The 16808-nt window shown below is 33.2% G+C and overlaps 1 protein-coding gene and 5 non-coding genes across 8 annotated transcripts in view; 1 reads left to right on the forward strand and 5 right to left on the reverse strand.

The window, feature by feature from the left end:
• LOC105248481 overlaps positions 1–16808 on the forward strand; it is a 77129-nt gene that overhangs the window by 59705 nt on the left and 616 nt on the right. For all 3 annotated transcript variants that reach the window (XM_025415125.1, XM_025415123.1, XM_025415124.1), the window contains 13 exons: positions 2354–3210; positions 3672–4049; positions 6049–6229; positions 8483–8581; positions 11190–11410; positions 11489–11627; positions 12152–12915; positions 13084–13175; positions 14026–14621; positions 14764–15010; positions 15316–15558; positions 15759–15939; positions 16163–16427. In XM_025415125.1, coding sequence (XP_025270910.1) covers positions 2354–3210; positions 3672–4049; positions 6049–6229; positions 8483–8581; positions 11190–11410; positions 11489–11627; positions 12152–12915; positions 13084–13175; positions 14026–14621; positions 14764–15010; positions 15316–15558; positions 15759–15939; positions 16163–16427 — 4263 coding nt within the window. The remainder of the gene's footprint in view (positions 1–2353; positions 3211–3671; positions 4050–6048; positions 6230–8482; positions 8582–11189; positions 11411–11488; positions 11628–12151; positions 12916–13083; positions 13176–14025; positions 14622–14763; positions 15011–15315; positions 15559–15758; positions 15940–16162; positions 16428–16808) is intronic.
• Trnae-cuc lies at positions 6537–6608 on the reverse strand. Its single transcript has one exon. It is a non-coding gene; the product is annotated as a tRNA-Glu (tRNA).
• On the reverse strand, positions 6780–6851 carry Trnae-cuc. Its single transcript has one exon. It is a non-coding gene; the product is annotated as a tRNA-Glu (tRNA).
• On the reverse strand, positions 7294–7365 carry Trnae-uuc. Its single transcript has one exon. It is a non-coding gene; the product is annotated as a tRNA-Glu (tRNA).
• Trnae-uuc lies at positions 7824–7895 on the reverse strand. The gene has a single exon. It is a non-coding gene; the product is annotated as a tRNA-Glu (tRNA).
• Trnae-uuc lies at positions 7964–8035 on the reverse strand. The gene has a single exon. It is a non-coding gene; the product is annotated as a tRNA-Glu (tRNA).

Consider the following 16808-nt stretch of genomic DNA (forward strand, 5'->3'; position numbering starts at 1 on the left):
TGTAAAGGAGAAGAATCGTGAGAAAAAATCGTGATAATGTTCGATTTTCGACTTGAAAATATCGATCGAAAAATCTCTATAAATACGTAAACGCAAATCTGACAATAGCCTGAATAAATAATAGCATGGTGATTATACGAGAGACAAGAATAAAGATTAAAACGCCTTTGCAATTTAAGCGCGGCGGAGCGATAAATCTGCGCGAGCTAAGTCGCGGGTCCAAATCTCGCTCTCGGGAGATTACTTTATGCAGCCGCAGGACGTCATTAGGCGCGGAAGTGCCGCGACATTACGAGGAATAAATTCGCGGACCGGTTCGCGCGCGATTCCGGGGCTTTTCAGGGGATTTAGCGCGGCCGGACGAGGCACGACGAGCAACGGTCCCGGACGGCGATGAAATTGCATAGGAATGGCATGTGCATCCATATAGCTACGATAATTTCGCCGAGCCCGATGATTAACGGCGGGCAATCTCAAAAACGGCGTTATCGCGACGAACGAAGCGGGCTATAAGTCGTGTCGCGTCTCGGGCAGCGATAATTCTGCATCCTTAACCCCGATAACTCCCAAAATTGATGAAATCTCGCTGGTGAGCAGGAGGGGAAGGGCGAGGGCACGCGGCATGCGGCGTAATACGGAACCGCAATTTCTATCGAGGATTCCTCGGCGACCAATAAATTATCCCCCGCTCCGAGTACCTACTTTGCCTTGGCCGTATCTATATCCGCACGGATAAAGCAGTCCCCCGATGGAGACTTCGCACAGACTTCCCAGTCGGTTTATGCAGCTCCCGGGAACAAACTGATAGCCACCGGTGCACCATCTGCCGTGTTATTTGTTAAGAATAATAGTTTACGCGACTGTATTGCTCTTGCCTTACATCCCGCTTACTTCTGAATCGGGAATGGAATGTAATGGAACGGCGAATCAATGTCGCGCTGTGTCTCTCTGTTCGTTACCTTGACATGTCGAGAAATTTCCATCAGAGAAGAATAAAACGCTGCATTTCGATCTTATTGTACTCGGAGCTTCGGAGTACTTTTGTATTAAGTTCTCTGATTGATTTAACGTTATCTCACACAATACTCGCTTGAATTATATGTTTTACTTGAAACTTCATCATTATATTATTCAACGCCGCGACATGACTGAAATAGATTTTTTATTTATTTTAATTAAATCATTTGCAGAAATTATTTTTTTAGTAATTTATTATAAAAGAGAATCGTTTTATCTATTATGAAAATGATGATAAAAAACAGAAAAGAAGATTCGTGAAATTATTTAACATTTTGGAGACAATAGCGAATTACGAAACTACATGTATATTGGACCAATTAAAATTAATTGTTTAAGTTACGAGCAATAATATCACGATAAATAAAAAAGCGACATTTTAATTAATTCTTCATATACATTATTCGACGCCGCAACGTGACTGGAATTGATTTCTTATTAATTAAATAATTTGCAAAACTTATTTTTTTTATTAATTTAAAAGAGAATCTTAATTTTTATCTATTATAAAAATGATGATATAAAAACTGAAAAAAAGATTCGTGAAATTGTCCAACATTTTGAAGACAAAGCGAATTACATGTGAAACGAAACTACATGTATATTGAACCAATTAAAATTAATTATTTAAGTTATGAGCAATAATATCACGATGAATAAAAAAGTGACATTTTGATTAATCCTTCATATACATTATTCTTTATATTTTTCTCAACAATTAATATAAAATTTCCGCGCGCGAAAGAATATTTTTTTATTATTGTTTCTTAAGAATCTTAATCAAAAGCGTATAAAAGTGTTGATTATCATCACTGAGAATACAATAAAGCGATAATAAGTAATTAATAAATTTCCTCCTGTGGATCTCAGCTCGCTGGGTCTATAGAATTTCGATTAAAGCTATTGTTGTTCCTTCAAACTAATAATTCGTCTACTGCACAATGCGAGTTTCAAAACTAGATAATCGGTTCGCTAGGTAGCACGATAAATCGTATTATGTCCGCGATGATTACTATGAACTTGAACATTTAACTGACATATTATATATATCTATATCAGATAAACATATAGATATGTAAAAAGTTGCAAAATAGTACTAATATTTCTCATTTTAATTATTGGTATAAAAATATCATACTTTTGTGTTTTTGAATGCATTCCTCTAATTACATAATATTATAAAACAGTTATAGTTTATTATATTAATTATTGTATATGTGATGACGGGAAAAAACTTTGTTTCCGTATCAGATATTAAATATAATAAAATATAATAAAATTCGTCAAAATATTCATATGTGTGAATGAACAACATATCATGCTTTCTATTTCGCAGGTAATATCCGAATATTGCCGGACGCGTCTACAAGCAAGACCTTTTACGCATATAGTGATGGAGATGTATCGAGAAGTTGTAAGATCACCGCAATATGCCGCGCGAAAGCGAGCAGCTTACTATCAGATGAATGTTTTGTGTCCTTCACGAAACATCATCGATCCATCGACTCATGAGAAAATCTACGGCCATTATCATCCGCAACGGCAGCAGGACCACGTCCAACTGTCATCTTTTCAACATCAGCTTCGTGTCGGACATTTATCAGATCAGCTGACTATTCAACAGCGGCAGCAGCAACAACAACAAGATCACGTTCAATTTCCGGTCAACCAATTTCGCTCGCTTCAACAGCAGCAAAATTATACCCAGTACTCGCAGGATCATCGTCACAATCATCATCACCATTATACGAAGGGAGCGAATTTCAGGGCGCAATCGCGCAATTCCTTGTCGCATCCTAATCTATCAAGCTTATGCGGCTCGCAGCAACAGTATGGAGAAGTTACCACTATGAATGTCTGCAGAACGCAGTTTCAATCACAAGTGGATATTCAAAGCGGTAGTCGATCGATAGGACCGGCGACGACTCATCATCAACGTCGGATTCATCATCACTCGAGAACGTATTCACAGCCGGTTTACACACTGCCTCAGCACACCAGAAGCAGCGGCAATCTACCGACGACAACCAACGCGACAGTCGAGAGTAATCCTGACAAAAATATTTACAACGACCCAATATATGCCCTGCCGGTTAAGCCCTTCCTGAGCTCCCAGGATGTGCGGGTCAACGGATTAATGGCGAAAGCGATCCGTCGTGGCGACGATATTCACGATGGATCATCGATAAACAGGTACAGACATCATGCCTGCTTGCCCATTTTTAAACAAGAAATTAATCATGTATATATATATATATATATATATATATATATAATTTGATTTGTTATATAATTTATAATTTTCTCTTCATTGTAAATTTTTAGATCAAAGATGTATTAAAAAATATATTCGTACAGAAATTAATACTTAATATCAAAAAAAAAATATCTACAATTTTAAAATCAAATTCAAATATCTATCCTAATTAATATCATTTCATATGTTAAAAGTAAATAAAATAAGTAAATTTTTATTTTATTTTAGTTTAAGTAATAAATAACTATAATATATTATGTAATTACATATTGATAAAATTTTTATTTCTAAAACATAATTTCACTGATAATGAAAAGAAATCAAATGAATTATTTATTTATCTTTAATTTATTCTATACAATGTTTTTTTTTCATTTCGAAATGTAAAAATTAACAGGCATCCTTCAAACACCGGTCGCTCTCAGCCTGACATAATCTCGCAACCAAACGAACGCCTTCACGAGGATATTTATGATTGCACATCTACCAGAAAAATGGCCCTACAAAGGCAACATTCGAATCCGCAGCTTCCTAATAGAACGCAAGTTGACGATGATTTCAAACGATTGTCGCAACCAAGCGTCGCGATCACTGAATCTCGATGCGTCGCGCAAAAGGAAGAACAAATGATTCGACAACAAAATGTGTCTTCCACGAGGCTCAGGAGAATTCAAGGACCCCCGAAACCACCTCGAATTATCACCACCCTAAGAAGAGCCGCTTTCTCCGACTCAGAGTGTAACAGCCAGACAGAACCGCCGGCAAAACCTCCCAGGTAATTTTTTCTATTTGTTTATTTACGTTATCAATTATCTTATATTTACGTAATCAATTATTTGCGCGTAAATCTATTATAATTTATTAAATGACTCTAAATCAGGATAAAAGAAAGAACAAAATAAATTATCTTTCAGAGACTGAAGTAATGAATTGCATCGTTATTGCTTTATAAGAAAATGTGCATTTCCGTAGTAATTTGTACTACTTCCTGATCGTTACAAGTCGTTAATTTTCTATTCGAATACAATTTCAATCAATAATCAATTTCGTTCGAAACGAGGAGAAAATAAAAAAATAAAAAAGCGTTTCTTAGTATTACTTCCTTCTCTTAATTAAATTTCCCTTTTATTTAGTCAAACAGTATTTCTCTAAATAAAAAAGTAGAGAAGTCAGCTCTCGAAATTTCAAAGCTCTCTTAAAGCAACACTCCTATGCATAGCAGTATCGAGGAAAGCAAGCGAATTCGCAATATTGTGTAATGTTAAGTTACTAATCGAAGAATCTGAAAATTTATATTTATTTCTCCCAAAATTTTCATACTTTCCCTGCTGGAATTTCATCAATCTTGCGACGAGAGTAGGTATTAAATTAGAGCACAAGGGGAACGTTAAACAGTTCTGAGATGTTCGCGTACGACCCGCATTATTAAGTTTTGCCTCTCAGTCATATGTTCGTGTTAATAAATGCTTTCGAGCGAACCGGGTTCGCTCTCGCAGAGAAACATCGGCCCTTCTCTAACGCAACTATCGGTGGTTTCGAAGCGCACAGAATATGTCCGGACTGCGTGAAATCAACTGGATGATGCAGCCAGTTGCAAGCTAATGCGTGCTGGTCGCCTATTCCGCCTCCACGTTAACCGTGGAAAGGTCGAAACGTGGCGCGTGACGGCGAACCTTTGACCTTCGCGAAAATTGCGAAGCACTAGATTTTACGATGACATTTAGTCGAGCAAAAATAGAAGAAAAAAGTAGATAGTTAACCGGTAAATTGATACCAATTGTTGTTATATCTAGAAATTAAATTGTAATCAATAGTTAAATTAAAATTGCCTTTGTGACTCAAAAGCCGGTAAATCCGACATAAAATAATCATTTTCATTGGAATTCAATCCCGGAAATATCCGTAAAATATAAATGTTGCTTCTTGCTGCTCGAAATACTTCAAAGTAAAATTTAAACAGCTTTAAAAAAATTCTTTCTATAAAAACTATTCAACTTTTAAAAATTGATTTTTAATAATAAATGTATCTTTTAACAAATATTAAACTGTTTTCAAATTACATTTAATTTTTAAAATTAGTAATAACTTCTCTATTAGTAATAACTTATATTGCCTTGTAAAAAATTTTAGTTTTAATCCAATCTGCTCATCTTTTAAAAATACAAACGAATGCAAATGTATTCTTTTGCACTCTTTTTATGTCTTCCATGGATCTTTATTACTTTCTCTAATGGGTATTATATCCTTAATGCATATCGTAAAAATTGATTCGGCCTCGGGAGAATCCGTGACTCTCTTTATCATATCTGTGACGTCTCATTCTTCTCATGCCAAATTAATACGAACGGTAAAAGATGGAGAGAAGAGAGAACAGGTAAAGAAAGAGAGACGAAACAAGAAAGCACTTAGCGATGACTGCTCTAAAAAAGCATCCGGAGTCTACCCTAGTTAAACTTTAATTAAACTCGGCACGAGAGTTAACATCGCTGCATATAGCATATCGCGTTCCACGTCTCTGCGAAATTTTGCTATAAGCGTTTCGGTCCGCTGTATAATTAAGTATATCACGGACATCTGTTATGCCGAATGAAAAATTCTACTGGACTCAATCCATACTAATAATCTAATCTAATCGAAAAAACAAACCGCGAGTTCAATCTCTTTAACCAGCTTTATACACACTTTACTACGTTTTTCTTAACTTCTACGTTTTTATAATAAAAACAGTTTATCTGTTAATAATTTGAGAAAATTGTGTGAAAATATTGTTTCAGAATTATGGTGAAAAATGGGCCAAGAGCTCGGCGAGGAAGAGCAGTGCAAAGGGCTCCATCGCGCCTATATAGAACGGTTGGTGGACCCATGAGATGTTTCAATAAAGCACAATGTGTAGGTCCTGAATTTGTCGTTCGTGCCAATCAGCCTCCGAAAACACTCAGCGTGGGTCAAGTTAAGGTATGAAGATAAAAGCAAATAATTAGAAATAAAATGTTAGATGATTTAGAACTTTCACTTGTTGATACACACATTTTTAGCTTTTATTTTTAATTTTTTATTTATTTAAAATTATCAAAATTATATAAACGATTATATAAAACATTTGTAGTAAAAATGTTCAAAATTTCACGCATGACTGCTCATATAATCATACTGTTATTTTCAAAAGAAATCGTTTATAAAAAAGAAATAATTAATCGAGCAATTTTTTTATAAATAGTATTTTGTAAAAAAAATTCACATGAAAACTGTAAACAAAAATAATTTCCGGTACCGGGAATCGAACCCGAGCCTCCTGGGTGAGAGCCAGGTATCCTAGCCACTAGACCATACCGGATGTTGTATCCATGTCCATATCACATCTCATCACCTTTATCTAATTTTGTGCATTCATTTCATTAAATATATAAATATTATATAAATTTATATCAATATTTAATGAAGAAAGAGAATTAAAAAACAAAACATATTTACAAATATCCACAAAAATATAAATTTGCAAAAGATTTTCCGGTACCGGGAATCGAACCCGAGCCTCCTGGGTGAGAGCCAGGTATCCTAGCCACTAGACCATACCGGAGGTGATATTAACTGTAATACAAACGATGATGACATGTAAAAATCAAAAATAATAGTACTTGTTCTTTAAAAAAATATTAAAAGTACATTACATATTTTTGAAATAAATATCTCTTTAATAATTAATATGTACAATGATTTAATATTTAAATTATTCAGAGAAACAAAGATTTATATATAATAAAAAACTAAATTTCGATAAAAGAATTAAATTTCAATGAATATAAACATATAAAAAATTTATAAATGACAAATCATTATTTGATTTAGACATGTATATTTTTTTATATATTAAATTTTAGAGTGCATACAAAAACATTAATTTGATAATTCATAAATATTGATGCAAAAGTTAACTAATACATTATAAAAAAAATTATTAATATATAAATTATTAATATATAATGCACATATATAAAAATATTTATGGCGACAAAAAAAAATTCCGGTACCGGGAATCGAACCCGAGCCTCCTGGGTGAAAGCCAGGTATCCTAGCCACTAGACCATACCGGATCGAGTATCAGGAGGCTAAAGTTCCAATATGAACATGTTGCTGGTAGAGATCAACTTGAACTTAATAATAATATATTATTTATATCTATATAGTAACAATATATATTAATTTTCAACAAAATATTAAAATAAATAAATATTAAAAATATTAAATTATGAAAGAAAACATCAAAAGAGAAATATCATTTTCATAAATAGAAATAACATTTTCATTAACAAGATACAACATTATTCAAATTCTTGAAATATATATTTAAAAAAATTTAGCAAATTATATGTATCTTAATTTATTATTGTAATTAATTTTTACTATATTATACATGGAAAAAAATAACAAACATTTTAAAAATTTATTTCTTTTAAATTTATTTCTTTTCCAGTTTTATTATAATATTTTTGCAATATGTCTAACAATAAGCTTCTTCATTTTTATTAAATTTAAAACAGAAAAAAAAAATTTCCGGTACCGGGAATCGAACCCGAGCCTCCTGGGTGAAAGCCAGGTATCCTAGCCACTAGACCATACCGGATTACGATAACCTGTGCTTTTAAGCGTATACTTAAAGTTATATACCGGTAAAGCTAAGTCTAAAAAGGATTCCGGTACCGGGAATCGAACCCGAGCCTCCTGGGTGAAAGCCAGGTATCCTAGCCACTAGACCATACCGGATCACGTTTGGTCCTTCCTGTATACGTAACTTTATACATGACAACGTTGATTAATACGTACATTTCAAAATATATATTTAAAATTGTTGCATTTTTTATTCCAAAAATAAAATTTATATAATAAAATAAATTTATATAAAGTGAATAAACATTAATATTAAGATGAATAATTAGATAAAAATCTGTCATCCAAAGTAATTTTCAAAGTTAATAATTTTATGCCATAAATTTTGATATTTCTTTTATAAATAATGAAGGAAATAAATATAACTACAGGAAAATATAATAAACTATAAGAAAATATAATAAATATAACTATACGAAATATAACTATAGCAAATAAAAATAAATGTATCTATATATCAACATATAAAACTGCACTGAAAAGAGATAAAGTAAAAGATCAAAATAATGCAATAATAATAAATTAATAACGCGTTTGATGTAGGCGGGCAGTTCTGGCCGGATAGTCGTAATAATGCTGACAGGACAACGCGTGGAGGTAACCTGCGATCCTCAAAAAGTCACCGCTGGAGATTTATTCCAGGTAAGCTTTCAAAATGAATCCAATTATTTCCAAATATTTCATTTTTTTTCGATAATTATTAAATGATTCCTGACAGATGAATCCTTGACAGAAATAAGGCATTTAAAAATAAACAAAAAAATAAAATAAAATAATAAAATAAAAAAATAATTTTTAATACATCGAAATTGATGAGATGATATGTTTCCATAAAGATTTTTAATTCAAAATTTCTCTAAGCAGAAAATATTCCCTTAAATTTAAAGATCGACTGTGTCGCATATCACATTCTTAAGAAGATTGATTAAAATTGAATCAAAACTGCAAGCTATCGAAGATTCGCTGCAGAGAGTGTCCGTCACCGATAAGAGCTTCAATTCATCGACCAATTACATCTTAATGAATTAAAGTCATTCTATCAAAAGAAGCATTTTGTCATATGATCAGTATTAATATTGAATTTGATAATACCGTAATATAATTAATAGAAATGTCAATAATAAATGATAAAAAAAAGATTATAAAAAATCTAAGAATAAAATCAAACATATATTTAATTATTATTTTTCATTTGTAATAAGATTAATATTTCATTGATAAGTATTCGCAATGCATTCGTTTATTTGCAAATCAGTATATGCATATGTATCATGTCACTAATAATTATTATTTTCGCGTTGCAAAATTGATACATAACATGTTATTTTGAAGATAATAAAGAAATATTTTAATATACATTCCAATCAATTTATCAATGTAATAAACATTTTCAATAAAGTAACAAAATTAATTAAAGTATTACAAGTAATCATTCTCTTCGATTTTCTCTTTAAATGCATTATTCTATCCACGTGAAACTTTTCCACTTCGTAAAAATTTCCACTGAAACGATTCCTTTCGACGCTAATAAATTATATCATCTGTAAGTGAGATATATGATGTCTGGAGATTCCTTCGCGAAGAAATTATATGCTTTTATTTACTGCGCGTATGAAAAAATATACTCTATCTCTGCGTGACAGAAATCCTTTAAAAATGTTTCATCCGTTAGTTCTCGAAAGAAACTGATTCGATCGTAATACTCGCGTAGTAGTGGCCTCTCAAAACCACGCTTGGGCCGCGAAAGCCAAGACATGGCCGATTGTTTACGAGACCACAAATTCCGGCGTGAACTTGCGAGAAGTTCTGGCGAGCCGCCAAGCCTAATCATTATATACGATACATCCATAAACCACGAGTTATGTGATCTCAACAATGATTATATATCGCGATTCCTTCTTGTTTCAAAAAAATCTATTCTTTCCAATACTTAAGTCCAACAATATAAACGTTTACTTATAATACTAATGTAATACAATGAAAGAATCGCAGGAATTACCAAAGATTATTTTTGTATCAGTATATTAATTAAATTATATATCAATAAATTAAAATAAAATCGTTATAATTAAAAATAAAAATTTATTCACTCATGTATGATTAGAAGACTAAAAGTAACGATCTGTAAAATTGTAAAGGAAGGTATAAAATGCTTGTAGAAACCTTTGTTAGTGAAGATATTAAAGTAGAAGGCACGATAGAGCGAATTAATTTAATACCATTTGGAGTTCGATACTTCAGAAAGGCAAGCGTCTGTCTTAAATTCACTCTTTTCTTTCTTCTTGTATACCTACCACTTAATTCAAGCTTTCGAACGTGACTGGAGTATTTTGGCGTGCAGTTTTTAGTGGTCGATTTATGGGACGCTCGAGAGTGAGAACTCAATGCGAACTTTCAAATTAGGTTACTCTTGCAAATTCGCGTCAATAGAAAATTATCTCTGCGATGAAAATAGGTATCGCGCGTCAGAAAATCGCTAACTAATTGTAACTTCTTTTATATGTATTTAATGAAGTTTTAAATCGACTTTTTTATATATTGGACATATCAGATCCTTTGTATATTGCAATATTTATTTTGCCACAAGTATATGATTCTTCTTCTTCGATTCTTTTTTGACCCACGCTGACTTCAAGATATCTCAATATAATTATATTCTAATTCAAATTCTATTTTATTTATATTGAATTAATCCTATTTAAATTCTATTCTAAATTTAATTAATTCTATTCAAATCTTATTCTAATTAATCTTATTAAAATCCAAGTCTGATTTTCATTATATATTATGTGTATACGTTCTTCCGTTTGACTTTAGCTAAAGTAGACAGCTACAATAAACTTTTAGAACAATTAAATGCAACCGCTCTCTGCATTTAATTGCCTGTCTCACATCATAATTCCACGAGGAATCCTAGAGTTTATGAACATTATCTCAGCTTTTCATTTCGCATATTTTGTGCTTTTATTGCATAAATTAAATGTACGATAAATATCAAGTAAAATATAAATACTAATAAGAATTAAAAAATGTCAAATAGTATAATGTCCATATAAATTTGCATATCGATTTTAACAGAAATTATTATGTTGGATATTTACGTAAATAAATGTCATATTTATGTTAAGAAATTAAACTACACAATGTGGCTGTAACATATTTTATCTGCATTAATTAACGTAAATCTGCCATCAGTTAACCTCGTGTGTATATTAATATTACTTTACACGTTATATGCATATCTTTTCAGGCTATTGTCCAAGCGGAGAGTCTAGATGAGAATTTCACTCTGGGTCTGGCCGTATTATTGGCCGGGGATTTCGCGATGTTACCACCCGACACGAAATTAAATAAAGTTGCACCACCGGGATGGTTAAGTAGCGGCAAGAGCAAAAGTCTCCTGGGTCTACCGACCAGTTTCATGCTGTACCTGCGGCTTCGATTCTTCCTACCATCCCTTCGCGGCATTAGGTTCGTTCTCGAAAATAAGCTTTAATAACAACATTACTCCATCTCGATTACAAATAACTGATCGAATCGCTTTCACAGAAGCTGGATATCGAAGCATCTACTATATCTACAAATAAGACGATGTATATTGGAGCAGCAGCTGGTCTGCCCCTATTCCGAATTAATCAATCTGACAGGTCTTGCACTTCAAGCCGAATTCGGAAACTACAACGTCAACGTGAGTTAACAAGGATTATGCGATACACGCTATTCTTGAGATGAAATTACCGTCAACGATACGGAACAGTGTGATATGTTCGTGAACGATAGTTTAGCTCTAAATAATAGGGATTAAATGAAATTAGAGAAGCTGCATTATCCTATTGAATATATTTATGACTTGGCGAAGTTTCTTACAAATTAAGGCAATTTCTACTTTATAAGATCTTGGATGTTCCATCAAGAAAAATCTGTGCATGTAATAATAATAATATAATAACAATAAATTCTAAGAAATCTTATAATGATTTCAACATTGAGAAATTCCTAAATTTAAGATTGATAAAAAAGGATTTTCTAATTTTTGATAAATTCCACTATTGTACAAAAAAAAAATTCAACTGTTGATAGATTTTAAAGTATCCCAGATGCTTTATCTGAGGAAATAATATTAGAAAGTTGTGTCGACTCGTGGGCGATAGACGACAATTTTAATAAAATTTGCAAACAATATCTCTGCTTTATCGGAATTATTTTCCACAGGAGCATGGCTGTGGACATTATTTCCTCCTCGAGCATTACGTGCCCGAGTCCTTGATATTGAGCGCAGACCGGCATCAATCGCAGCCCTGCGTCGACGCCGATACACTTCGGGCGCAGCTACACCGCGCTCACCGCGACCGCCGTGGCTTAGACTCGAACAAAGCCGAGGAGATGTTCATAACTCACGCACAGTCCCTGCCGGATTACGGCTCTCACTACTACATCGCCACGGTGGACTCGAAGGAGCTCGAGAAACTAATGGCACAGCAAAGAAAAGGGAAGAGGACCGTGCCCGAAAACCGCGACGTCGTGTCGTCGCTCGACGGCGCGGAAAACGCTTATCACCAGAAGAAATCTGAAGAGCAGGAAACTTGTCCTGCTTACGGCAACATCGGGATCCCGCGATTAAGTTCTCGCGAGAACGCGGCGATGATTCCTTACGCGGATGAGCAGACAAAAGGCCCGAGATTGTACGATGAGATGTGCAATAATAAGAACAATAATAATAATATCAATGGGATTAACGGCAATAATAATAAGAACAAGACTGGCAAGAGGAAAGCGGAGAGCAACGTGTGGTTGGCGATACACGCACAAGGTTTGAAGCTGCTGGAACGAGGGGGAGAGCCGAGGGAGAGAACGGAATTGGCTCACTTTCAGTGGAGGGACGTGCAAACATTGAGTTACAGCAAGAGTTGCCTGGTAGTTTACAGCAAGTTGAATGGAAAACGATGCAAGTTTAAACTACGGATGGATCATCGAAAGTAAGTTAGCCCATCCCGATTTAAACGATTCATCTATTTAATACTATTAATACCAAGTGCCAGCGAACGCGAAAATGTCTATCGAATATGCATCATGCATTTTCACCTACTGCCAGTTGCAGTGACAACCTATAGGTTTCATAAATGTGTTATCTTTCTATTTTCCAGAAGTTACTTCGCTTTCAAGCTCACTTCCCTGCATCATCAGTTCTTCCTAAGGCTTCGTTCGGAGCTTACGTCGCTTCAAGGCCTTGCTAAAGGTACATATGTATACATTCACACGCTCTTTCATAACGGTTAAATTTACCGAAATGCTTAGAATTTAAACTTTTGCGAAAGTTACGTAAGAGTTTCAACTAGCTAATCTAAATTATAACACTTTATCGCATGAGCAAAGGAAATTTTGATTTTCCTCTCTTACGAAAATCTTTTCGAAACATAAATATCCGAGAAAACTAAACTCAATAATCATGCTGACAAATGTAAAAAAAATTAAAGTAAAATATAATTTTAATATTTTAGTTCATACTACTAATATTTCTCATTAGGAATTACGAAGGAGAATAAGATAAAGAGAATAAGAAATGAAGTTTTAGATGATGTAAAAAAGGAAAATATTGTGGAAATTCTAGAAAGAAAAATTAAAGAAAATGATGGAGAGAAAGAAAAAAGGAGAAGAGAATTAGGTATATTTTAGAGGAGTGAAATGTTAAAGTTTAAAGTTTTTTGAAAAAGTCTGGAATATAGGCTGTGATTAGATAAGATAATTAGACTGTAGGATAGATGTATAAGTATACGAGATAGAGAGTGAATGAGGAAGCCAAGTATGTATGTATGAAGTTAAGAAAATTGTTAAACCAAGTCCTGCTTCTTGACTAATTGTAAAAGTGAAGTGAATAAAGTTTATATATATATATATATATATATATATATATATATATATATATATATACACACACACTAATATTTCTCAAATTATTTATTTTTATCAAATTTGTCACTTTCTATAAAATAAAATAATTAATGTAAATAATATTTAAACCTTCTATACATTTTTTATAAAATCTTTTTTTTTTAAATCAAACAAAATCAATCTTCATTGTTTTCCAGATTTTGGAGTACCTCTGACAATGGAAACTAAGCCATCGCCATTGAAAGTCAAAGTCAGTGATGGCAAAACTAAAATAGCGATTGCGAACACCGTCAAGGTGCAAAAGAAAATGAATTATCCGATGCAACTAGAGGAATATCAGAATAAGGAGAACGAAAATCCTCAAAAGGACACTAATGTGGTGGCAACAAAAGACGTTAGTCGTGAACCCTTTTATTCGTCCGAAGATGATGCTCTTTACGCACAAGTAAATGTGCGGTTGGAACCAGAAGGTCAATCGCGAGACACAGAGGAGGAATCAGAGAGAGGCATAACGACTCCGAACGAAATTTTGTTGGAACCTAAATCGAGCTTAGAAACGAAATCAAAGGATGATAAACTCTACGGTTCCTCTCGTATAGACAGCGAAACTGAAACCGAATGCACGTATTCGCTTCCGAAAACCATGTCAAACAGCATCAATCAGCTGGATAAATCTAACAATCCTGAAGAATTGTACGCTGCCATTAATAAAGTTCGTCTGTCGGTCAAGAACGAGTTTCCTGTTCCGGATGAAGTTTGGAATGTATCAGACGTGAGAAAGACATTGCAAAAGGTAGTGTCTCAATTATATAAATAAATCAATTATTCTTTCATAATTATTTCGAATATCTGAACTTATTGTTTAAAAATTGTCGATTTTAAATTATTTTCAAAACGTTGATTGTATCTTTTCAATACGATATTTTATATTCTAGATGAAGACATCTAGTTTACCGAATTATGGCGTGCCAAAACAGTCGGGTGGTTTTCGTACACCCAGCTTACCGCGTCGATTGGGCGTGAAAATGGGAACACGAGCAATCTACAGTAGCTTGGCGCAGAAAGATATCGCGCTTACCGACGACACGGAATCGCTATCTTTAAAATCCGACACCGAATCATCCATTCAATCGATATCGGCGCGATCCACCGAATCACCCATGCCAGAAGCATACGTGCTGAGTAAATAATAATTTAATTATATTATTAAACAATAATTATTAATTATATTAATTATATTTAATTATATCTTATCCATGTAATAAATAATTAAAATATATTTTACATGTATAAATAATTAAAATACAATTTTAAATAATATAATTAGATAAGGTATATAAAATGCAATCAAAGCTAACACAAATATAATATATAAAATATATATTTATATTTTTGATATACGTATATATATCAAAAATTATATTATATATATAAGAATCATAAGAAATAAAATGTTTTATTTAACTCCGTTTACTTTTACTTGATAGATGCCGATATACGAACCGACGACGAAACTTTTCAAGTTCCGGAGGACGAATCAATGTCGGCATCCTTAATGGCTCGTTTCGAAGAGCTGTCGTTTGCCGAGGAACGAGTTTTGCGCACGATCAAGTTAGAACGCGGTCACGGTGGCAGCATAGGTTTGCAAGTGATGGAAGGTAACGGCGGCGTTTATGTTCAGGCGGTCTCTGTTGGTGGATCAGCTGATATGGCCGGAAATGTTAACAAAGGTTCGCAAGAGAGAATTAAAATGCTTATTCTGCTTTAAAGCAGAGATTCAAGATTATAATTCAAATAATAAAGAAAATATTAGAAAGTAAAAATGAAAGAAGCACGTATATAAGAATTAATAAATATATAAATTAAACTTGAAAAAAAAAATATTATAAATATATAAAAGTAAAGCTTTTGATTAAACTTTTCATGATAGGTGACCGGATCGTAGCAATAAATGGACAGAATCTGCTCAATCTTTGCTATGAGGAGGCTCTGAAGATGCTGCAGAGCTCGTCTGAAACGGTTGAGTTGGTCCTTTCGCAACCCGCTATTCGAAAGAATATGGAATCGAAAGATGAACAGGATCAAGCTGATGTGGGGAAACGTTACTTACAGTGAGTATTCTTTAAAGCTAATAGATTTAAAAATTTACTAAGACAATGAAGATTGTTTTGCAAAAACGAGTTTACCTAGTTTATTAATTTTAGAGTTTAGAATGCACTGTTTTGTATTGCCAATCCGACTGTGATTAATTTTCTTGGATTAAATAATTTTTGCATTACTTTTCAAAAATAAGAATTTTTTTTTTAATTATAAAATTACCCTTCTAATACTCAGAGACATCAAATTCGACGTGTCGTCAGAGGCGGAAACGTCCAGTATGATGAACAAATGGATCAATCAGAAAACCACGGATGTAGCATCGGTGCAGAACACCTCGAGTGCTTATAGTAGTGCCGCGTCTAGCGCGATGGGGAATCATAATAATGCTAATAGCTTATACATGACTGATTTTGACAATAATACGCTAAAATCTGCCAGTATGTTGCTATCTATAGAAGATTTCGACGTCAGTAGAACAAGCCGTCAAGTTTTTATTTAGGTAAGCAATATAAGTCATACACATCTTGTGTTTACATGTAATCTTCTCGACAACTTATTACATTTCACATTATTACTATTGATGGAATGAACTCATGACAAATTTTATTTGCTCGGAAAAGACTATTATCTCTATGTTACAATTTACGCGACCGTATTGAACAGTTGACGTCACAGATAATCGAATTGCCATTATTCGTTTAGCGGATGAAGCCCTGCATAGAATTGATTAAGTACTTCGTAGAACACTTTCTATTCTTGAATAAAAAATATTGAACGAATACTTCAAGAAAAAAAATTTTATTTTACATATTTTCCATATATCACAATAATTTCACAAAGTAAATTGCTTTCTTTTATGATTGGCTCTTAAATCAGTGAC

This window comes from Camponotus floridanus, unplaced genomic scaffold (assembly GCF_003227725.1).
Source record: "Camponotus floridanus strain SB8 unplaced genomic scaffold, Cflo_v7.5 scaffold98, whole genome shotgun sequence".
NCBI lineage: Eukaryota > Metazoa > Arthropoda > Insecta > Hymenoptera > Formicidae > Camponotus > Camponotus floridanus.